This window comes from Limanda limanda, chromosome 7 (assembly GCF_963576545.1).
Source record: "Limanda limanda chromosome 7, fLimLim1.1, whole genome shotgun sequence".
NCBI classification, from domain to species: Eukaryota; Metazoa; Chordata; class Actinopteri; order Pleuronectiformes; family Pleuronectidae; genus Limanda; species Limanda limanda.
This window is the reverse complement of record NC_083642.1, coordinates 11906285-11929939: the sequence shown is the minus strand read 5'-3', so window position 1 is coordinate 11929939 and position 23655 is coordinate 11906285. Positions and strand designations below refer to the sequence as shown.

The 23655-nt window shown below is 44.4% G+C and overlaps 2 protein-coding genes across 2 annotated transcripts; one reads left to right on the top strand and one right to left on the bottom strand.

Moving 5' to 3' along the window:
• Positions 1-1764: 1764 nt before the first annotated feature.
• si:ch211-117c9.5 (sodium- and chloride-dependent creatine transporter 1) lies at positions 1765-19557 on the top strand. Its single transcript, XM_061074511.1, has 14 exons — positions 1765-2401; positions 3533-3832; positions 6758-6889; positions 7004-7328; positions 7696-7828; positions 9117-9251; positions 9368-9471; positions 11265-11389; positions 12091-12203; positions 13009-13149; positions 14354-14456; positions 14546-14646; positions 14724-14894; positions 15031-19557. The coding sequence occupies exons 1-14, from the start codon at positions 2371-2373 to the stop codon at positions 15157-15159; spliced, it is 2043 nt and encodes a 680-aa protein (XP_060930494.1). The 5' UTR covers positions 1765-2370; the 3' UTR covers positions 15160-19557.
• On the bottom strand, positions 16333-23634 carry si:ch211-117c9.2 (solute carrier family 26 member 6). The gene is made up of 17 exons (XM_061074510.1): positions 23524-23634; positions 23220-23392; positions 22962-23126; positions 22333-22485; positions 22099-22181; positions 21429-21576; positions 20727-20840; positions 20546-20623; positions 20326-20421; positions 20127-20233; positions 19930-19999; positions 18701-18793; positions 18415-18525; positions 17973-18299; positions 17805-17859; positions 17450-17580; positions 16333-17318 (listed from the first exon to the last, which is right to left on the bottom strand). The coding sequence occupies exons 1-17, from the start codon at positions 23630-23632 to the stop codon at positions 17292-17294; spliced, it is 2040 nt and encodes a 679-aa protein (XP_060930493.1). The 5' UTR covers positions 23633-23634; the 3' UTR covers positions 16333-17291.
• Positions 23635-23655: the final 21 nt, after the last annotated feature.

The following is a 23655-nucleotide window of genomic DNA, read 5'->3' as shown; positions in this document are numbered from 1 at the left end:
AATTTGATTAAATGTGTCACTAGGCTTTAGGCCTGAATCCAGGGAAACCAAAGCATGTGTGTGTACTCCTCCGTGGATTCTCACCTTGGAGAGGTGGATATTTACCAAAATATGTATCACAGCTTGATGTTGCACTGAATTTGTCACTGTATTTGCTCCATGTTATGACGTGTATAAAGCAATGTTTTATTAGTAATGTCAATGTGTGAGTGGGTAATTTGTGCAAAACTGTTAATGTAGACAATGTCCACTAGATGTCGCCCAATATCAAATACAGCAGTTCAAGCTCTTCAAGATCACGAGTTTCGTTGAAGGACACCAATGCAGACACAGTGTTGGTTAGAATGATGACACAAAAACTACAGGATGGATTAAAAATACTCAATTGATTATTTAGTCTATGAAATCCTCGGTTTGTCTTGAAAAATATAAAAATGTTGAAAAAATATGGGGGGAAAAGTAACATTTGAACATTGGTTAAAAAAGACTTAACAAGTAATAAACTATCAATGTCAATATATCTCGTTAATCCTCCACCCTATAGTTCCTGCTACCCAGAAATGTAAACAAAATAAGCAGAACATAACAGCATCAGACGCTCCTCTGGGCGTTAATCTACTGTGTGTGTGTTATTAGGAGAACTTAACTTCTGAGGTCCTGGCTAAGGTTAGCGGCAATATGTGAATAGCTGGTAGGTTTAGGTTTGCGATATGCAGAATTGATCTTTGTACAGATAAGATATAAGGTTCCTATATGAATGAAAGTCAATGCTAGGTCCCAGTAAAAATAGGTGTGTGTGTGTGTACTTGTACAGATCTCTTTGTGAGGACTATTTTAAGTCTAAACCTTATGGAGTGAGAATTATTATTAGGGATAGAATTAGGTTTAGGTCAGGGCAAGGATTAGGCGTTTAGTTTGGATGGTTAAGGTTAGGGTAAGGAGCTAGAGAATGCAGTATGCCCATGAGTGTCCTCATTAGGCAAAAGTACAAGGTGTAGGGTTCTGCTATTCACAATGAATGGAAGTTGAGTGTACGTGCCTTTGTGCATGTATGCGTCTGGGTGTGTGTGTATTTGTATACATGTCTTTGTGAGGACCATTTTGCACCTTCCACTTTCAGAGTGACATTTTGACCAGTCTTCACTTTCTGACTTTTAATGAACTGTTCCAGTGTTAAGACTTGGTTTTAGGGATAGGGTTAGAATCAGGTTTAGTTTAGGGTTATACATTTAGTTGGGATGGTTAGGGAAAGGGGCTAGGGAATGTATTAGTCAGTAAGTGTCCTCCCACAGAAAGATGTGTGTGTGTGTGTGTGTGTGTGTGTATACTTCCTTTTGTGAGTTCATGACCCTACAGGGGGAGGACATTTTTTGAAAAGTTAGGTCATTTTGATCGGTCCTCACTCTTTCAAAGGCATATTTGAAGGTTAAGACTTGCTTTGAGGGTTGTAATTAGGTTTAGTTTAGGGTTATACGTTTAGTTGTGATGGTTAAGGTTAGGGTAAGGGGCTACATTACGCCAATGAGTGTCCTCACTAAGATATAATTACAAGCATGCGTGTGTGTGTGTGTGTAGGTGTGAATATGCATGAGAGAGCGCATGTGTCACAACCTCATCCTTGTGACTCTGTCTTTCGTTTTAACTACGTGCTGCTGCTGCGGCTGCTGATGCTGTGCGCACCCACTGCACTGGGCTCGGTCTCAGCCAATCACGTCAGCCGGCGGCAGCGGCGTTGGAGAGAGAGAGAGAGAGGGAGGGAGGGAGAGTCGGTCTCAGCTCCCGGACCCTGGTGGATCAGATCACATTCTCCTTCTGTCGAGCCCAGGCATCAACCCACCGCTTCAAGGACTCCCTGCCCGGCGCCGCTGGACCGATACGAGGACGACCGGAAACCAGCTGCTCTCCCTCAGGCGCAGCATCATTTCCATCTAAGTGTCATCCATGAGATTCTTCAGGCTATCCTTCAAGTGCTTCGTCGACTGCTTCTGAATCTGCTCCTGTCATCGGCTCATCTGACCGCGTTGCTTTGTGAACAGCGTTTTTTCTCCCCCCCCTCCGTCTCCGTCTCCTGGCCGAGCTGAGGGGATCCAACGTGCGATAAAAAAAAACAGACTGCGATTGTTTTTTTGTGTTTTTCAATCTAAAGAAGAGAGAAAAAAAAAAATAACAAACTCAGAAAAAAAAAACAACAACAAAAAACAACAAACAACAAAAAAAGACAAGCTGAGATCTGCATAGCTGCTCCGGTGTGAGTGCCTGCGCCCTGTCACCAGCCAGGCACGTTCATACAAACTTCCACCAGGCCCCTCTGACTCGAAACCACCAGCCTCATCTGAAAAAGGAGAGAAACAGTTTTTTCCATCCGACAACATGTCACCTGAGTTGGAGGAGAACAGCCAAGGTGAGTGTGGTGCTGCATGACCTGCACTTGCTTATCACATGACTGAGCCTCAGGAGCTGCATCAGCCCTCATCACATCACCCATACACGTGACGGGGTCTGAATGTGCACGTCACACGCACACACATTTTATGCACATTTTTCCACCCACAACCAAATATAATGTCAGTTTCTAAGCCCATTGATGTGAGAGCGTCATCATCTCAGAGCATCACCCATGCTCACAGGATTAGATGACTCATGTTCAGGCATTTTCTCTGAGATCAGGTTTTATTCCTCACACAGACCCCCCCCATTCACACCCAGGGACAATAGATTTTATTTTCTTAACCCAACATGGGGTCTATTTGGATCAAGCTTTACTCTCCAACCACAGGTTTCCTCTCATCCACTTGCTTCCATCCTTCACCTTCCTCACTCTCCTCTTCTTCATTCCCCTCCTCTGTTTCCGCACACCCTCTCAAACTGCTCTGATCTGGATTCAGCTGCCTGGCTCTCTGCATCCAGCACAGAGCGACTGACGCTGATATCACAGGATGGGCAGCAGTGGTGCGGCACACCGGTGCATTTGCTTGTGCCCGAGACCCCCTGCCTGCATGTGTTCACTGTTGTTTGTGGGAAAATGGACACAAAAGACAGCTGCGTGAGCGTCAGAGCCTGTGCCTTCAGCCGGCTCTCCTCTCTGCTGGGTTGCACCGCAGCATCACTAATCACCCCCTGTCTGTGAGACAGAGGGAATGAGCATCGGGGGGAGGGCTCAGTGATGCCAGCACAACAGCAACGTGATTTCAGCACAAGCACTGATTGTGTAAAGGCAGATTACGAACACAAACCCTCTGAAAGTGCACAGTGAATTGAATTTCAGCCCTAGTTGCTCTGATGCTTCATTCAATGAATGGAAAACCTTCAGATTCCCTCTTCCATTCATTGGGCGAGAAGACTGTAGTTCATCCGTCTCCAGTGTTGTCTTGTGGTGTGAAGTTGTGTCTATGTTTACATGAGAGTGTATGTTTACATCAGTGTTAAACTACTGTCTCCTCCTCTGTATTTAAACAGACCTATCCCTGGTATCTTATCTGCCCTTCTCTCTTCTTCCTTCTCATCTGACCCTCCCTCTTTTGCCCCGTTCCAGGTGAAATCAGTCTCCCCCAGCTCGAGGCAGGGACCCTGTCTGAGGAGGAAAGTGGGGGGTCAGCTCGCCCCCTGGTGCCCGTGCCTGGAGCGGGGCCAGGGTGTGGTGAGGGCGGACGGGCTGGCACACCGCAGGCCCAGGACGTGGCTGTACCCGGGACCGGGAACGGGGTGGCAGTGCCGGTGGTGGAGAGAGAAACTTGGACCAGACAGATGGACTTCATCATGTCCTGCGTGGGTTTTGCAGTTGGCTTGGGCAACGTGTGGAGGTTCCCTTATCTCTGCTACAAGAACGGAGGAGGTGAGCTTCAGGTCCACAGTGTGGTTCGAATAAATCTCTGTGTTACTATACAAGAAGTTCCATTTCAAAATGTGTTAGGATCCATTTCATTAAAATAGTTCCGATTGAAACCCAAAGCTTATAGTTTCTTATACTAATGAGTATAACACACGAGTGTGAAAGCGAAGAGGTTTCAGTAATAAACAGTTTATCTTATAATATGATGCACCACTGTGCACGGTCCTCCCAGTGTCATCCGTCACCATTGTTTAAAAATCGAGCCACTGATAGTGTCTCTAAACGTAGGAAGGTAAAGCGGGTCGTCCACTTGCTGGAAGGTTTGTGGTTCGATCACCGCTTCATCCTCTGGTTTGCATTCCAGGCAATGTCTGCTAAGGCAGGACACTCAACCTTAAAGACCCGTGCGACTGCTGTGTGTGTGCATGTGATCAAAAAGCCCAGTGTATTGCAACATATGTGAATGTGACTCATAACTTAAAGTGCTTTGATTGGTCGATAAATCACGAAAAGTGCTGTAGAGAAACAGTCCAGACTTAATGATTAATTTTCCTACGTATTGGGAGATGCCGTCATCACTAAAGGCCAAAGGTTTTAAACTTTAAATATGTTCAGATAAGAGCTTCCATTAACTTGCTGTTAGAATACGATGGAAACAAATCCTAGAAATTCTTCGTGGGAAAAAGTATTTCATCTAATTTGAGGAATCTTCCTGGTATTTCACTTTTCACTTAGCTATTTCTCTCAGATCCTCCTGGCAGTTGGTGGAACGGCACTTTGTTTGTTACAGCCGGCCGTTGCTTCACATTCAGACCTAGTATAAGTTGCCCTTTGGTCAGTCCGCTGACCACACACTGGCATACACGTTGTTTTATGGTCTGTATCCACTCCTACAGTATATCTGTGCCAGCTTGTCGCACAGTAACCTCCCCGGACTGCAGCTTCTGGCCTTGACTAGTCTTATCTCTGACCTACACCCACCTTTCTCTTTTTTTACGAGGTGTTTAGTTGAAACTGAATGGTACAACTCTGTGTGTGTGTATGTGTGTGTGTGTGTGTGTGTGTGTGTGTTTCATAGTCCAGCCCTCCCTCTCTTGTGTGTGTGGGTCTTGTGACCCATGGCTTTGATACCCACCTTCTGGTATCGTATAACAATGGCCTGCCTCACACAGTCCACCCCCTGTGCTCCTGCCCGGACCTCACGTCGAATACAAAGGTGCTCTCTCCCCCTCTGCTCCTGATAAGGAGGCATATGGGTATGACACACAACAACTGTCCTGTGACCGTTTCCGTCCTTTCCCCCCCCTCACAGCCACATCCAAAACAATACTTCATTTTGTGTCCTTGACCAGCCCAGAGTACACCTTGTTACATAACAACAACTGTGTCAGATAAGGTCTGCGGCTTGTAGACGAGCCGTCTTGCTACTGAATCAAGGACACACTCCACTTGAGACTCTAACAGACGATAGTAGTGTAAACATGTGGAATTCACGCTCTGCAAATCTCATTTATTTATTTATTTGTAACTTAGCTTCTTGACCTGATGTGTCTGGTCCAGTCCTGATTAGAGAGGATTTACTTAATCCTATTAAGGACGCAGTTCCTCGATGATTTTCTCAATATGCTGGGGTATGTCAGCCCAAGCATTTTCTCTGGTCATTCCATTCACGCCTCCTATTGCATCCCTCTCCCTTTCTCTTTCTCTCCTTTCCTCTCTGTGTCTCTCTCTTGATCTCCCACCCCCTTTTTCTCTGTTAGACTCCCGCTCACCAATGTTTCCTTATAAGGCTACAGCCCTCTGCACTCACAGAATGACATAAAGATGATGGACTGAACGAGGCACAAACTGTCAATCAATAACATGGCTGCAGAAACGACCAGGGCGATGGCGTGGTGGGCCCTTTTTTGTGTGTGTGTATTCGTTGAAGCTCCTCTACCACAGTGTTGTCCCATTTTCTCTCTTGTTTCCCTTTCCTGTGATCCATCCATCCTTCCCTCCTTTCTTCTCGGCCTCTCTCTGCTCTGCGTCACACCTGGTCATGTGACTCCCTCCCATCTGCGCACTTTGGTGGCATCACCCTTTTATATTATTAATCAAACCAAATCGTTTAGTGAATTAAAAAGGACCATGGCGTCTTTTTAATGTAGTCCCCCCCCCCCCCCCCCCCGCTGTCTATTCCTGATCACAGAAAGCTGCTGCCCCGGCACAAGCGGCTGAAGGGAGATTATTTATAGAAAACGCTGACACTCACTGTCTGTCTCCTTTAATTTTGTACTGAATTTATATTTTAAGATTAAGGGACAATTGACACAATAATTGAACACTTTTAACTCTGTCTGTCTGTGGCATACCAGTGCATTCCATTCACATCATTACACGTATTATCTGAAGACTAATCCAAAGAACTACAATCAATCATATAGAGATATATAATTGGACATTATGTTATTTATTGTTATATTTGCAATTCAAAAGGAAAAACTTTACAAAGGTGTGTTCAGGGGTTTAATTCAGTGTTTGAACATGTAATCTCAATGTCAACACAGTTGTTTGGTAAATGTTCCTTTTAGAGTAAATGTCAACAAAGTCTCAGAACAACTAAGGTCGATTTTAATATTACATAATATTGTGTTGTTATTGGGAAATGGTTCATTTGATGCTAACCCTAACCCTAACCCTAACCCTAACCCTAATTCTTCTCATGATAATACCATTATAATTATTGATTGAGTTATTAAGGAGTATAAACCACACAGACACTGTAGTAATATGCTTCCAAACGGTGCCATGTGCTTTTTCTTATTACAGAGGGTTGTTCTGAGTAGTACTGAATTCTTTGCTGTTTCTAATAATGACACCATGCACTGTATCTATCGCCTGTCAATTCAGGTGCCTTGTGATGAATGAGTTTGTTGTGTGTTGCAGGTGTTTTCCTGATCCCCTACTTGATCATCGTGTTCATCGGGGGCATCCCGGTCTTCTTCCTGGAGATAGCACTGGGACAGTTCATGAAGAAAGGAGGGGTCTCTGCCTGGAACATTGCACCTCTCTTCAAAGGTACCTTACTCTGTTCATGTTAATGTGTCGGACACACAGAGATCACAAGTTATTTTACTACTGTTCATCACCCCTGATTTGCCGATTGTGCTTTCCTCTCCTCCTCTCTGTCAGGTCTGGGCTTGGCCTCGATGGTGATCGTGTTCTTCTGTAACACCTACTACATCATGATTCTGGTGTGGGGCCTCTACTTTCTCTTACACTCCTTCACCAACCCCCTGCCCTGGGCCACCTGTGGACATCCCTGGAACACGGCCAACTGCACACAGGACTTCCGGCGCGCTTGCTACAACCGCAGTGTACAGCTTTCATCTGCTGACACCCCCTTCAACGTTGTCTCCTCTACCCCCCCACTGAACCTGTCCTCAGCCCTGCTCCTTTTCAACGGCAGCTGCGCGGAGCACGAAGGCATGCGCTCCCCTGTCATCGAGTTCTGGGAGTATGTCGTAATTTGACTGGGAGTTGTCATGAAGGGGTGGAGCCAAATCAAAAACCATAAAGATTTGAAAACACCGCTAAGTTGAACCTGTGTTTGTGCACATTGTATCCAGCCCCTGCACTTTGTCATGCAGACCTTTGTTCTGATCATTCTGATGATTTTAATGTTACAGATTTGATTATTTAATTAACTTTTAGGACATTCACAGTGCAAGGCCTATCAAAGTCTTATTTAACCCATATTCAAGTTGTATTTCAACTTGCAGACTCCTGCATGAAGTTAAACACTACATCTACAAATGCCCCATAGGTTTGTTTGGAAACCGTTTGCTTTTCTAATGAACTCTTCTCTGTGTTCTCCCTCCCAGGCGTAAAGTGCTGCGTCTGTCGGATGGGCTGCACCAGCCCGGGGACATCAGCTATGAGATGGTGCTCTGTCTCATAGCCGTCTGGATCATCGTTTACTTCTGCATGTGGAAAGGTGTTAAATCTACTGGCAAGGTAAAGTACTTTCTGGCTGTGCAATTCCTGGTGCTTAATGTCACATGCCAGTGATCTGGGCTTAGTCAGTGTAGATTAATATTGATGGCTTCGTATTCTACACTGTGCATAAAATGTGACTTGTCACCAACAGGGTTCACAGAGTGCAGCGTGTTATTTGCATGGCTTTGTGTGAAAGATTTAAATAATTGCAGCATTTTGCCCCTTGACCCCAAATCAGCTTTACTGTCTAGACTGAAAAACTTAAACACGTGTATTCTCTCTATGTCTGCTAATTTGCATAGTTATATATATGAACAGTTTAATATTTATTTTTATATACATGTATATATTATATTCCTGTTTATATTTATGTGTGTGTATACATATATATGCAGCTTAAATTTCAATCAGGTTACAATCTTACTCTGATCCCAAAACCCCTATTATGTTAAATGCTCCATATGCATTGTTCCATTTGAAAAATATGTCCACTTCTCATTTTGTTTTAATGTGTGTGCGCTGAAACATTGACGAAAAAAACAAATGCAGCCATATTTTGTAGCATATGGAGCTGTCTGTGTTTGCATACTTGTGTCTCCAGAGTAGCTGCAGCTCGTAGAGCGAGGCGGAAAACAATGAAGGAGATTGAGCCAGCCAGCTGTAAGCCGATTAGTAACTTTCCACGATGTAGATGTTTTAGAGCTGACCATGTTCGCCCTAGATCAAGGCAAATATGTGCTTTCTCATTACTTTGCTCTTACCACACTGATTTAGCGGGGACTTGCTTCTTCAAGGTAGCATGGGGGCATTACTTGACAAAGACTACTTTCTGAAAAGGTCTGCCAAAAACCCCTGCTATTGCAGGAGGTTTACAAATTGTCTGGCTTTCCATTTACAGGCTACCTTTTCTTCAAAGTAACATGACAGGGCCCATTACACATCCACTACAGGAAGGACCTAATGGGCTTCTACTTAAGACTTGAGTATTTGCAAAGCAGGTAAATGCTTAATCCAAGTGATAAAAACAGCAGTTGCATTGAAACATTTGACCATAGCTGATGGACCATATTAATAAGCACTGAACCTAGCTTGTTAAATTCATCATATAACCACATATTTTTTATGTACTTACCTCATGTAATATGAGGAGTTAAAATGTTAACTGTGGAGTTTTCTACTTTTATTTAATACAAGTTAATGCATAGCATTCAAACCTCACCTCCCCACCTCCAAGTATATTCTACAAATTGGTGCTAGGATGTCTCGAAATGTACTTCACATCTCCCTTTTTTCCATCTTTCTGCAGGTTGTGTACTTCACCGCTCTGTTCCCATACCTGGTCCTGGTTGTTCTCCTGGCCCACGGAATTACATTACCTGGAGCTTTAGATGGGATAATTTACTACCTGAAACCCAACTGGTCCAAACTCGGAGAAGCACAGGTATAAGCTTTGCCTTCGCTTGCATGTGGATATTCTTACACATACTCTTTGTCTGCAGCAGGGCAGTGAAAAGAAAGAGTGTGAAATATTACTCACACAGTTCCCTTACGTGATAGGTGTGGATCGATGCCGGCACTCAGATCTTCTTCTCCTATGCCATCGGACTGGGTGCCCTGACCGCACTGGGCAGCTACAACCGATTCCATAACAACTGTTACCAGTGAGTCAACACACGACATCAGACGACACTGGAAGGTGGCCAACGTTAACACAAGTATCAGCCAGACTCTGTGTACTGCTGCGTGTGAGCGTTGACGCGATTAGTCTAAAACAAACCAGTAAGGATAGTATTTCCATTAGAATTGATGGATACACTGTATGAGTGTGAGGAGTAGATATGTCTGAAGGCCCCCGGACTTCCTGGCCCACTACTCACATTTCACATGTAAAGTAATTTCCTCTGTGATAAAAATAGAAGCGAATGAGTTTCCAGGAGGAGCTCTATTTTATTTTATTATACATGTGAACTGGTACAATAGAAGGTCAAGCCGCCCGTAGTGAGGACGGGAGTGTAGCGCCGAGTTTAAACTACAGGTGGCCTCCCTAGTTTTGTTTCTGTTGGCAGGTCGATGAGCCTAAAAGTATTAACTCTTAACAGGTATTCTAACATATGAAGACACGTTTGTGATTGTTAGCACCTCAGCAGTAGTAGGCATAATTGAAAAACAAGATAATCTTATCACTCTGTTTAGATATTTGGAATGCCCGTAATAGGAGGAGCCTCACGAATATCCTGCCATCTGGTATTTTCTCTGCCGTGACCTTAATTGGAAGTTAAAAGATGTGTACAGATCCTGAGGTATTTCCGCTCAGCTCTGTTTCTCACACTCACTTAAAGTAGCCCAGAATATCTTGGAAGAAGTATATATAAACTGCGCTGTGATGGCAATGTATTTAGGTCTAAGGAGCCAGTCGTAGGGTCTCGTGTCCTGTGTGTTTTTGTATCTGATATGTTGATATACAAAAAAAATGTTTAATGTTATACAAGCAATTTTGTGCCGAAAATATACAAACATTGACATGGTAAAATCCTTTAATGTGGTATTTAAAGGCAAAATCAAACACAATCAAAACGGCCCAAATAGCCCAGGACTCTTAGGGGTTCAGCAAATTTCTGTATAATAATGTTAGCATTCAGCTCAAAGCACAGGTGAGCTTAACCACACATTAGTCCAAAGTACACACTAATAAAAGCTGAGCCTTGTCTTGGATAAACACGCTTTTATTTGGTCATAGTTAAATCTCCTCCACCGCATCACGGCCTCACAGGGCCACTAGTGCAGCTATAGACCTGCAGTCTTACTAAATAATGTGGTCTTGATGCGGCCGGCTTTCTTAACCCAACCACCCACTCTCACTTGTTGTAATTATACACATCCATAAGCATTCCTATGAGTATTGCCTCAGACGGATAGAGCTTATTGACGGCTGGCCGGGTGGCGTTTGCCGCTGAAGGCAGCCTCTGTTATAATATCCACCGTGGTGCAACTGTTGTTTATACAGAGCGGATTCTTGGCTGGTGTCGCAAACTCAACTTGACTTTATCAGAGCAAACTGAAGGTCACTCACTGTGCTGACTATAAAACTGGAATGTTGACTTTGTATTTGAATGTGAATGAAATCTCCAACATAAGACATTTGTAAACGCTTGAATTATTATAATGTTAGATACAGTTTGTGTTGTATATTCAGTGAGTCAGTCCGGGTATGATTTAACTCTCCCCCTCTCAGACCTTGGAACAGATTTACCATCGGTTTATGTCCTCTCCTCCTGCCAACTACAAAAACAACAGAAGCTCTCAGAGAAATTGCTATTGATCCCTGATTTGCCAACACTGCATCCCATTTGAGCCTCATGTTACAGGAGATTATAATTCATATTTTGCTCACAGTCACATTCTTGCTCTTCTGATTTTACCCCCTCTCTCTTTCTTTTCCTCTCTCTTCTTGCAGGGATGCATTCGTCCTGGCCTTCATTAACAGTGGAACCAGTTTCTTTGCAGGCTTTGTGGTGTTCTCTGTGCTGGGCTTCATGGCTGCAGAGCAAGGCGTGGACATCAGTAAGGTAGCAGAGAGTGGTAAGGATACAGCATCCCCACAATGTAGCCACCTTAAACCCACTGTAATGTGCAGAGGGCTGACAGTGAGAGCTAAATCAGGGGTTACACAACATCCACATCGGATTTTTATTTAAGGATAGAGCACCATACATTCAAATTCATGGCAAAAGAAATAGTCAAAATACCTTTGAACCAACACATGAGGTGAGATGGCCAGAGGGAGACACTGATCCAAATGTTTATTGGTCAAGCTGCTGCGATTTGAGCTTTTCGCCACATTAGAATGCAGGCTTACACTAATATGTTCTAATATTCACCACAAGTGACCCCTGAACTTCCACGTGTGATTACATCACAAAAGTCACTTGTTCGGCTCAGACAGTTTTAGTCCAGACGCATTTTGTATCTACTCACAACACTCTCCAGCAGTTAGCATCACTAAGACAACACTGTCAACGATAAGGCAATAAGCCAGACTAAAACCATCTTCAGCAGGGGACACGATCAATGTGAAGAATCTCCAGCTACACTGCATATTCCATTTTTTGAATTGATAACAATGTATTCCAAAATCGAAACATTACACCTCATAATGTGCTGTAGATAAACGCCGGGTGCAGATTGACTTGCTCTCCAGTTTGGACGCGGGCCGAGGTCTGGACTCTGAGAAGCCCTGCTCTGGATACTTTATGCCTCTGACTCTGCTTCTTAATGTGCAGGTCCAGGCCTGGCCTTTATTGCCTACCCCAAGGCTGTGACTCTGATGCCTCTGGCGCCGCTCTGGGCTGCACTTTTCTTCTTCATGTTGCTCATACTGGGCTTGGACAGCCAGGTACGGACACATCTCAGTTTGTTTGTATCCACCTTAGGTTTGTAATAGAGGACGCTGTGTGCTGATGCAAGATATTACCTGCTTCTGTATTTTTGCTGTTTTGATTCTGCAGCACTTATGTAGCAACATTGTCTACATCTCTGTGTTTGTATCACTTCCTCTCACACAAACAGTCCGGGCACACCGCGTCCAGTTTTAGCATTGCATTTCTTAGCAGCCTGTTTGTTGTGTGTCTGTTTGAGCCAGTGCCTACATCCATTGTTTCACAACCCAGGGATTTGTCAATGAGCTTCTGTCTGATTCACACAGAGAGCGTCTGTCTGCTCTCCGATCCTTTTAGTTACTCTCACTTTCCTTCCTCTCTCACTCTCTAATTTCTTCTGCATTCATGTTTCTCCTTTTCCTGCCACAGCCACTCTGCCTGTGCATGTGCTGCCATTTCTAGTAAATGATGTAAAAATAGCCCCACGGTTGAACTCAGTCTGCAGGTTGAAATATGTCTAGATACACATAAACATCCTTGCGTTTGCATACTGAGGAAGAGAGAGTGAGTGGACAGGCTCACCTCTCAGTTGCATGTCATGTGCATCTGACACACAGTACATTGATTCGTTGAAAGGAAACATTAGCGGGTAGTCATGGGGTTGAGTCAGCGATATGCTATTTCCAAGTACATTGCATTTCTAGGTTACAATGCAGACATCTGTGCACAACATCCCAGCATACAGACTTAAGTCTCAACCTCTGGGTCTGTCATTCACTTCTCTCCTCATTCTTTCTCTCTTTTTATCCACTTCTTTTTCAGTTTGTCGGGGTAGAAGGTTTGATAACAGGAATCATGGACATGCTGCCCCCTAAATCTGCCCTGGGCTCTCTGCGACGAGAGGTGGTGGCGGCCATCTGCTGCTTCATCTGCTTCCTCATCGACATGTCGATGGTCACAGAGGTACAGTGTGCAGTTTTAGACCTCATTCTGTTGTTTGTCAGGATTTTAAGTGGGATGCACAAAATAACTTCCAGACCGAATTCAATGCCATTCAGAAACTATTGGGTCGGAAGATTATTTTTATGATTCTATTATAAACGTAGTAGGAATGCAGCCTTCATTGACGTACACATTGGATTTCTACTTCTTTTCTATTATGGCAATATACATTTGTCGAGTGAATTCGAAGCTGAACTGTTAAACTGCAAAATAAGCAACGCAGCTGAAGTCTAGTTAAAGTTGTTCAGTACTGGGTATATCCCCCAGTTTTCATTGCGTATAGTGCTACACACCTTCATCACAGAAGAGTCAATACTAGCCTGTGGAATGTTGTTCCACTCCTCCACAAGGGCCTGGCGGAGTTGTCGGATGTTTTCCGGCTGTGTCCGATCCAGAGCATCCCACAGATGCTCAATGGGTGACCTGTCTGGCGAGTATGCAGGCCAAGGCAGGACAGGGACGTCTCAGCGTCTGACAGGGCACTACAAATCTGTGCCACATGAGGACGTGCATTGTCATGTTGGAATGTCAGTCCATGGCGCCGGATAAACAGGATCACATGGGCACAAGGATCTCATCACGGTATCACTGGGCATCCTCTCGTCTTATGGTCCAACTTCACATTATTGGGTGGCCTTTATTGTTGCATTGTAATGATACTGTTTGCCGCACGTAGACACTTTTTATTGCAGCCACACCTGTCTAGCCTATGAATTATATCAGTTGTCGCTGGTACTCTCTGGTTGATCATTAAACAAACTGCCAGGAAAAACTCCAGCAATTTTTTATTGTTCTGTACCACAGAAATACAGGAAACAAATTATTCACATCAGATTGCAAACTTTTGCCAAGGTCCAACAGTCTCTTTAAATTCAATCTAGCCGCACTAAAGTGTACACACACATAGATATGAGACGTCTAAATATCCCTGTTTTATCATCTATGTGTTGTCTCATTGGAAATTGGTGAAAATGTTGCAAATGTTAAAGAAAGTGTGAAAAAAAATAACTCCTGGAACTGCACCAACATTTCATGGGCTTAGGAAACCATTGCCAGGACTGATATGGGATGAAATCCCGAACATTGGAGATGGTGCTGCAATCAGGTCAAACATAAAAAATTAGCAGGAAAGTCTGGATCCTCACTGCTCTCTCTTTCCTGTCAGGGAGGGATGTATGTCTTCCAGCTGTTTGACTACTACTCTGCCAGTGGCATCACTCTGCTGTGGCAGGCCTTCTGGGAGTGTGTGGTGATTGCATGGGTCTATGGTGAGACAATGCTGCACAACTGCAATACAAACAACACAAACAACACAATCGAATGCATTATCTCAGCATACGTATGTCATCCCTTTCAGGCGCAGACCGTTTCATGGATGACGTGGCTCGTATGATCGGCTACCAGCCCCTACCTTACATGAAGTGGTGCTGGTCCTACATCACGCCTGTCGTCTGTGTGGTAAGAGTTGTTGTGTGTTGTTTTCTGTTTGTTCTACGTGGCCGTTGCAAACCGCTGACAGTTTTGTGTGCATACAGGGTGTGTTCCTGTTCCACGTGGTGAACTACAAGCCCCTGACCTACAACTCGACGTATACATACCCCTTGTGGGGTGAAGTAATCGGCTGGTTATTGGCTCTGTCCTCAATGCTCTGTATCCCTGTCACTGTTCTCTTCAAACTGCTGCGCTGCAAAGGATCTTTTCGGGAGGTCAGTAGGCCACGGTGCAAACATGGATGAATATTCACATTATCTTGTGCGTGAATTAAGCTGCGTATCTTAAAACTCAAAGCTCTAGCATCAGTCCAGGAGCGAGCTCATCGTGTCCTTGTCTTTTTCTGTGCAGAGGTGGAAGCACCTTACCACCCCAGTTTGGGGCAGACATCACCTGGAGTACCTGGCCCCAGAGAGCGAGGCCAAACTGCTGCCCCCTGCTGGAACCAAGAATCAGCTTCTCTTTGAGAGTGTCATCTGACGACCTGAGCCCGACAGAGAGAACACAGATCCAAGGTCGCCCTTGACATCAGCACGCACAGACACAAACATGCAGACGACCCCACACGCATGCACACCACACTGGCCCAGTCAGAGCAAAGTGCAGATTAATCACGCAGCCCACAGTTTGGAAGGTATGGAAAGGCCCTGGACAATTGGACCAAAGATTAGATGGGAGAAGAACTGAAACCCACCCGCAAGAATACAGTCCTCACAGGCTGATGTTCCGTCTGCTCTGCTTTCTGACTCTACCTCGCTGATTCTCCCCTCTCTCTCTGTCCCCTGCCTTTGTGCTGTTCCGTCCCGTCTTGTTCCGTGAGTGCGATATGTCCAGTGTAGTTGCGATATCTTCCCCTCGCTGCGCCTCTGTGTTTAAGTTCAACAGCCTCCCAACCTGTCATGTCATTTTACTGTGAGTGAGCAGAAACGTAAAAAAAAAAATTCTAGAGAAACTTTCTAAATGAAAGACCTCACATTCGCTGCTGATATGCCATGGTCTGAATGTGTGTGTGAGTGTGTGAGTAAGAAAGAGTGTGTGTTGGACTGTGGCAGTAAGTGTCTTCATTTACATGTAGCGTTGTGTTTGCCCATCATTGTTTCCTGCCAAGTGTACTCTCTTCGTGAACAGCTTCCATTTGTAAGAAACAAAAGAAAACAATCAAAAAGAGAAAAATGCATCACCACTTCCAGCTGTGTGTTTTGAACTAACTTATCCAGTGTATTGTGGGGTCTGTGAATCAGTGTTAACAATATTCGGAGGGGGGGGTGACGATCAATATTTCCATCAGAAGAGACGGAGAGAAAGTTCAGATCGAATTGTGCACAGCGCAGGAGACGGGGATGTGGGGAGGGGCAAGAGTCTTGGTGAAAGGAAAGAAGCAATAAATGACCAGATTAAGATGGACACACTGTGTTTTTGTGAATCTTTATTTACACAAAACAATGTGCAGAATTTACATTAGATATCTTACACATGTATAAAAAATAAATTCCAAAGAGACATTTGACGGATAAATATTGATAAAGCGTTACACTGGCAGTGTTATCAGTCTGTGGACACAGTGTTGAGCAGCAGGCACAAGTAAATGTGTTTCTGTTTCAGCCCTTGTTCACATTGGAGTAGGATGTCTGTGAAACATACTGTAGACGCAGCTTCTGCACGAAGACCATTTATTTATTGTAGTGAGAAACTGCATAATTGCAAAAGAAAGCAATTGAATACATTTCCTGAAAGTCAAAATACAAAACTTTTCAAGGCCTGACGCAGATATTCTTGGATGGGACAACCCTAATCATTGAAATACATATGTAACATGTACTGTGTACTGTCTATTACGATACACTGTTCCGCAAATGCAAGAGAGTTATGATAGATGATGAGACAAGACTGCATTCCCAAAAATAGAAGAATCAGACGTGTGATTACTGACTGTAAATACACCCACACTGTGGACACCTATTACACCATATCTGCACTTCAGCTCCTTGCAGCCGTTTGGAAACGAATGGGTGGTAATAACAGGATTAAGGCCCCCCCTCCCCTCCTCATCCCAGAGGGCACAGTCTTGTCCTATAAATTTCAAATATTTACATCCTATTAATTTGTGTTAGATGACACATGGGTTTCCCTTACAAACAGAACATGAGGGCCAACTGTATAGATCCCAGAAAACCCACACAGCGCACTGACAGACTGACACATCGTGGTGCGTCTGTTCACAACAACACCTCTCAAATATGAGTCCCCCCCCCCACACAGTCAACCTTTCACTCACTCTCTCACACCGGCTATAAATACAGACTCTTATTCGTCTGTTACATTCTCCCACTCATCCCCCCGCCCCTCCTCTGTGGGGGGACCACAGAGTGAGAGAGGGAGAGAGAGAGAGAGCTACGATGACGTATTGCTGGCTATCTCATTAAGCGATATCATAAAAAGCCCGTTGCCACAGTAACGGCTCCCTGGATTTCCATGGCAACCGGCCGCCATGTCAAGGTGGTGCATTCACCCCCATTGAAGGGGGAGGAGACAGTGACGACCAATAGTGAGGAGTGGACCACAGCGGAGGAGGGGGAGGATGGCGAGAGTTGGAACAGTCTGACCCCTGTTGGTTACATCGGGGTGCTGCAGGGAACGTCCTGGGGAAAAAAGACGGGGAAGATTCAAGGCTAGGAAGAGGGGGCATTTCAGAATATGAGCCAGCGATGATAATTGAGTGAAGCTGAAGGATCTAAGAAATGTTAATGAACATTCACGGCGATGAACGTACAAGTACAAAGTCTTTCAGCCCCAGCTTCTTGAGAATGTGCAGCACGGCATCATGGACTGTGACAAACAACCTGCTCTTCGGGATGGACTCTGAGAAGAAGCCTGCAGTATCCAGCTGATCCACAACACAGGCTACACAGAGGGGAAAGCAGGCGTGACAGTGAGAGACCATGAGAGGGAAAGCATTTTTATGATTGTAGAGATCAATATTTATGTTTGAGTGACATGTCAGGCAGGGAACAGTGTGGCGCCACGGAGGCTGAGACCTTGACGCATTCACTATCTAGAGCTCCAGTGATTTGACTCTGCATTAGGGTCCTTAACTTTGTCTCTGTTTTGTCTGGTGTTCCACTCACCTTGACATCCCGCGAGATAAATGTTTATATTAATCTCCCCGAAGTCCCTGAAAATCTGGGAGAAAAAGATAGACATTACTTTGTTTGTCTTCTGTCTAAAGTTGAACCTGTGTGCGCCCATTCCAAACAAAATGTCAGATCATGTCACCACCGACAACAAAAACACACATTTTTCAATGTATTTGTAGTGACTGTGTCCACAAAGCCGGTTGACGATATGTCCAAGATGATGCTGTGGACATCTGATCCGCAGGTCCCCTCCTTCTCCTCATCACCATAGTGCGGTTCCTCGTAGATGTTTTCATCACCGTGGCAACCCGTGTCTAAATCTGAGTCATGTTGGTAAGCCGAGTTTACTTGTCCTTTACTAAGGCCATTTGTAGAGGTTACGGCTGCACTGTTCCCCTGACTCAGTCCTGCAGAGACTTTGCCCTCAGTCAACTCTGTCAAAGAGATGGCGAGATTGGACATGTCTCTGACCGCTTTTTGCTTCTGCTAGGTTGAAAAAGAGGGAACAACAATTAGGGAACACATCAGATGGATTTTTATAAGCTTTTGCTTTCATTTCAGATGGATGAAAGTGTCCGTGAACATGTTATTTGTATTGTACTTGTGTCTTTTCCTCTGTTTTCGCTTTTGCTTCCGCTTTCTCCTTTTTAGACTTCAGCGCTGCATCTCGCTTCTTCTTTGCCCCCACCAGCTTACTGATTTCAATTCCAGTCTGCACAAAAAGCCCGATCACCACATTAAAGAGAGAAAAGAGAGGGTGAGATGAGTGGGTGGGATAATGAAAGCAATTAAAGGTGCCGTAGATGGGACAAGGATTTACATCTTGTAATCAAACGCACAGCAGCACACCAACATCCACCAACATTCATGGAGCCTCACACACAAACCTTCCCTTGCAGGGCCTCCAGGTACATCTCAGCATTTGTGTAGCAGATAGTCGTAGATGAGCGGAAGATTTTTATTCCTGGAATCTCTTCAGTCTGCGGGGAGACATCATGAGGCAAAAGAGTTCAGATCATCACACCTGGTTCTGCTTTGGCAATTTCTACCTCCCCAGGTGGTTGTTTTTGTACCACTGATGATCTAACTATCAACAGTGCTCATCTAAAAGGGACGGTTCAACCAAATTTCTGAAAAACATTTGTAATGTTAGTCTCCAGTATTTCTGATGTTTTTGCTTTTGTTTGCCTAATTACTGAAATGTTAGCATCCGGAAAAACTACATCTTCTCACCTCACTTCTCCCGAGCTGACGAAAGGGACATGGGTGAAACTAAAAAGTCGAAGTGTATGTCAAATATGTTTGTTTTTTTCATTTTAGGTAGTTTTTACAAGACCTATAAGTGTTCATGTTTTTGATAAGTTTGGTTATTTGATGCTAACCTCGCTAACTTCATCCCCTGATCGCTACTGGGCAAACTCTGGCTCCAAAAGTACAAGATGGCGGCATTTCAGAATAGAGGGTGGAAGTTGTCCAGCTTTATACACACTCTATGGTGGTAACATTTGCTAGTTGGCACTAAACACAGAGTACAGCTGAGCCCAATGGGAAGAACTGTAGTTTTGCAGATATTTTGTCATAAACTATTGTACAAATGTTTATTTTGGATGTTATTAAATGAAATCTTAAGGGCTCACATTACAATTCATTCTGACTGGGACAAACTATGACAGTTTGTCCTTTAGTACTGGAGACCTTTCATTTTAAGACTACAAGTACGGAAAATAAACTAGTTTGTGCCCTCTGTGGATGTCTGTACAACATTTCTTGGCAGTTGTTGTGATCTTTCAGTCCGGACCAAAGAGGGGGACCGAACCTTACTCTCTCAGAATAATGGTTTGAGAAAGGGCAATATATCAAATTACTTTCTACTGAGGAGAACTGAACCTGCCAAAGGACTCTGTAGAATATTAATGAGGCCACTGCCAGAAATGCATGCAGCATTTTAAGTAACAGGATGAGAAAGGTTAGAATAAATAAATGAACAAAAACCAAAGCTGCATGTCATGGCTACAGGACACGAGGTTAATCAGAAAATGTGACTGTTGTAGTTTAGTGACCTGGCCCTTTATCTCTCTATTGAGGCAAACGGTACTTAGCACTGAAAGATTCTTACCCCCCCGTAGGCGTCTGTGTCTAGATACAAGTCAGTGCCTGGCACGTGGCCCAAGATGGAGTAACGCGGCCTGAAAGGTATTGAAGTGGCAAAATTAGAGAAACAACTCCCCTGAAGCTCGAAGAAAAATCACATGACGATTATCTCACCATGGCTGCATGCACGTCAATAATTAATTATCAGTGGTGCGTAGTTACCGTTGTGTTCTGAAGATGAAAGTGAGCATGGAAAAGCCAATGGAGACAGCCAGACCCAGGTCCAGGTTGAGCAGGATGGTGCTTATTAATGTTACCAGCCACACCAGCTAGAGGGCAGTATAAACACTGAGAGTCAATGGGGTCAAAACAGTGACGCAGTAACATTCACAGTTTTTAACTGGGCTGGATTAAGTCGTACCAGGTCCACCTTGTTGGTCCTCCACAGCATCGGCACATCCAGGAACTGCTTAAACATCCCTTTCAAGTTGGCAAACACTATTGTGGCTAAAATAGCCTGAGGAGCAAACACACACGCACACAGACACACACACACAACCACACAAGCTTATTGGTTATTAAATTGTATGCCAGGAGAGAAGGTGATCATTAGCAAGAAATGGTGCATAGGAGAGTGTTACCTTGGGGAGATCTTCAAAGAGAGCACCAATTTTCAAAACTGTGATCAGCACAATGATGGATGAAATCACTCCCGCAACCTGACAAAACACACACACACACAATTTTATTGTACAGTCACTGGTCTCCGGTGGGTCATAGGTGTATTGTGCTTTCTGTGCATGTTTGTGTACACGTGTTTACTTGTGTCTTGCCCCCCGTGCTCTCCTGGATGAGGCTACGAGACAGCGAGCAGGTCACAGAGTAACACTGGAAGAAGCTGCCAATAGTGTTACTGAGACCCAGAGCAACCAGCTCCTGGAAATGAAAAAGAAACAGAGAGACAGGTACAGTTTGAAGAAGTGACAAGCACGTTTATTAAGTTGATTATATTAATCCTGACATTAACTGATATTAACATCAAGCCCTTTAGTGTCTGGAGTCTGTGACCTCTGGTTCAATAACTTTAATCTACTTTTGTATCATGGCAATTCTCAACACATGATCGACACCCTGAGAGCAATGCTGTGCATATTTAAGAGACACTTCATCGCACAAAGCTTGTTGGGCATTAATGATTCAGCAGGCGGGCTCTTAGAGACTGTGAGTGCTCCCAACCCATCCCTCTCTTTGGAGCACGATGATCCCAGTCACATGCCTCCTCAAGTCTGTGTACTGTAAGTCCATGTGTTGCAGACGATAATAAGAGCTAAAGGGATGGGGGGACAAAGCTTGGCTGCTCTGTGTATGTATTTTTAGGGTAACATTAATCATTCAGTGAAGTGAAGGAATGGCCTGCTGTGCAAGCAAATAGGAAGCAGGTTGTGGCATAGCAGAGTCAGAAGGGAGCAGGGACACAGACTCTCACAGCTTCTCGTGAGAACCACAGTGTGTCTTCTGCCTCACCTGGTTGCTGTCCACCTTATAGCCATGTTTCAGGCCAAACGTTTTGCCGAGGGAAATGTTGATGGCGTAGCCCACGATGGCCACAGTGAAGGCATCGCCTATCATCTCGGGGAAAAAAGAGGTATCTGGAACTTGAGGGGCCTGGAGCCTGGAGCAGGAGGAAAGGGTGAAAGATTGAAGTTTGAATCACTGTAGTGTCCAATCAGATCATAGGGGTATGGGACATTTCCCTGTTCCAACTTGACATTCAAATAGATTTAACTAAGAGTTTTCTTGCAACACTTCACATGTGACCTTTTCCTGACTATTGGTTTAGCACTAGCTGCAGGTTGTAGCTTCCTTTTATTGTTACATGCACAAGCTGAAGCTGGCAAACTCATTAACATTTTCAATCACTGAGAACCATTTAAATATTTGTTTCAAAGTACATTTCCATGAATATGACAAAGCAATCTCACTAATGGTCTATTCCACCAGGAATCCACAATCTGTGACCCCGTTTGTCTTATAAACAACTCTACATATCAGACAATCAGAGGATCTGGTGCTGCTCTGTCTTGTAAACAGTCTTGTTCAAACAGCTGACCTCAGTCTCACCCCTACCTTCACTTCCTCTTTCGGTTTTGTTCACACATACTCATTGCAGACACACACACACACATGAGCTCACCCACTGGGAATCGGCCCAACAACATCAAGCTTGTATTTAGTCTCAAGTCCGCAGAAGTGGGTGATGATTGTTGCTGCTATGATCTGTTGAGAAAAGACAAAGGTAATTGCTGCTTCAACGTGTGGAGTAAATCTTCAGTTTGAGCACAGGCAGACTGTGGTCAGGGTGCCCCCTGCTGGACGATTAGCCGAATGCACCTGCTGTATGAGTGAGTAAAGGAACAGACAGACTCACAACTATCAGCTCCACAGGGATGGGCATCGGCAGCTTCTGTTTGTAACAGTCATTGATTTCTTTGGCCACAATGAGAACAGTGAGCGACACCAGGCTGACCACCAGCTCCGGCACCTGCGTCTCAGGCAGCATTCGGCAAATATCCACCACAGTCTATGAGCAAAAAGAGAGGAGGAGAGAAGTATGGAGGAGAGGGAGACGATCGGAAAACAATTCAATGAACCTGCTGTTTAAGTCTTGCTCTGCACTCTGGCCTCACAAGACGATACAACAACTCTGAAGTCAGGTTTATTATGCCCCCCCCATAGCAAAATTGTTTTTAGCCCAGATTTGGTCCTCTCCTGTTTGCCAGATCTGGGCCACGAGTAAGCCACAGCAATACTACATGTCAGCCAAAGGTGATATTTGGGCCATATTCAACATTGACCATCATTTAGTGATAATTGTGTCATAGAAAAAAATTAAATGAAAGGGTAAACTATAAGAGTCTTAACTTAAATATAAAGTTATGTGTTGTTGAATCAGCCCTCCTAATGGTCTAAATAAAATAAAACAATGTAAGATTCACCAAACTATCAATTATTCTGTGTGTTTCCATTTTGTAGTTTCATTGTGCCTGACATACTCACATAGATAAGGGAGAGAGGACCTGTGAATCGTACTGGTGTGAGTCCAAACAGGTACTTGAGCTGTGAGGCACACACATGACACGCTGACCCTGTAGTGTAGCCACGGATCAGCGGCTCGGACAGGTACGTGACCACGAAACCAAACCTCACCACAAAGAACAAGATCTTAGGACGGGGAGAAAAAGAGAGAGGGTAAATCAAGAGCAGAGAAATATGAGGTAGAAGGGTTGTTTGGTTGAAAAGGACAGAAACACACACCTGAAAGATCCCTGTCAAGACTGTGAGGGAACACGCTACCTTTACCCTCAGGGCATCCCGAGCTTCAAAATCGTGAATCAGTGAACCGTTGGTGCCGTTTACGATAAAGGCACTGTCGGGGGCCAGCCTCTCCGTCACACCCCCGATCACGATGCTCATCACCGCAAACGTACCTGGAAATTCAAAAGCATGTAGATTTACTACAGACGCATCAACCAGGATCCTTCTATCCATAGGGAACTCACTTTGTATTGTGTATTTTAATCTTAATGACAAGAGGCCACAGACACACACTCTTTCTCACCTATTGAGAGGTGTCTGGAGGTGCCGAAGATGAAGTAGACCAGCACCGGGAATAGAGAAGTATACAGGCCAATCACAGGGGGTAAGGAAGCCAGAAGAGCATACGCCATACCTGGAAAAAAAAAAAAAAAAA

What these genes read in the sequence shown, in the direction of transcription:
- si:ch211-117c9.5 (XM_061074511.1), top strand. Translation starts at nt 2,371, where the DNA reads ATGTCACCTGAGTTGGAGGAGAACAGCCAAG. An exon ending in TTCCATAACAACTGTTACCA is followed by an intron (nt 9,472 to 11,264) that starts GTGAGTCAACAC and finishes CTCTTCTTGCAG; the next exon opens with GGATGCATTCGTCCTGGCCT. An exon ending in CAGTAAGGTAGCAGAGAGTG is followed by an intron (nt 11,390 to 12,090) that starts GTAAGGATACAG and finishes CTTAATGTGCAG; the next exon opens with GTCCAGGCCTGGCCTTTATT.
- si:ch211-117c9.2 (XM_061074510.1), bottom strand. Translation starts at nt 23,632, where the DNA reads ATGGCGTATGCTCTTCTGGCTTCCTTACCCCCTGTGATTGGCCTGTAT. An exon ending in ATAAGGTGGACAGCAACCAG is followed by an intron (nt 20,841 to 21,428) that starts GTGAGGCAGAAG and finishes TTTCATTTCCAG; the next exon opens with GAGCTGGTTGCTCTGGGTCT. An exon ending in TTCATCTTCAGAACACAACG is followed by an intron (nt 20,000 to 20,126) that starts GTAACTACGCAC and finishes AATACCTTTCAG; the next exon opens with GCCGCGTTACTCCATCTTGG.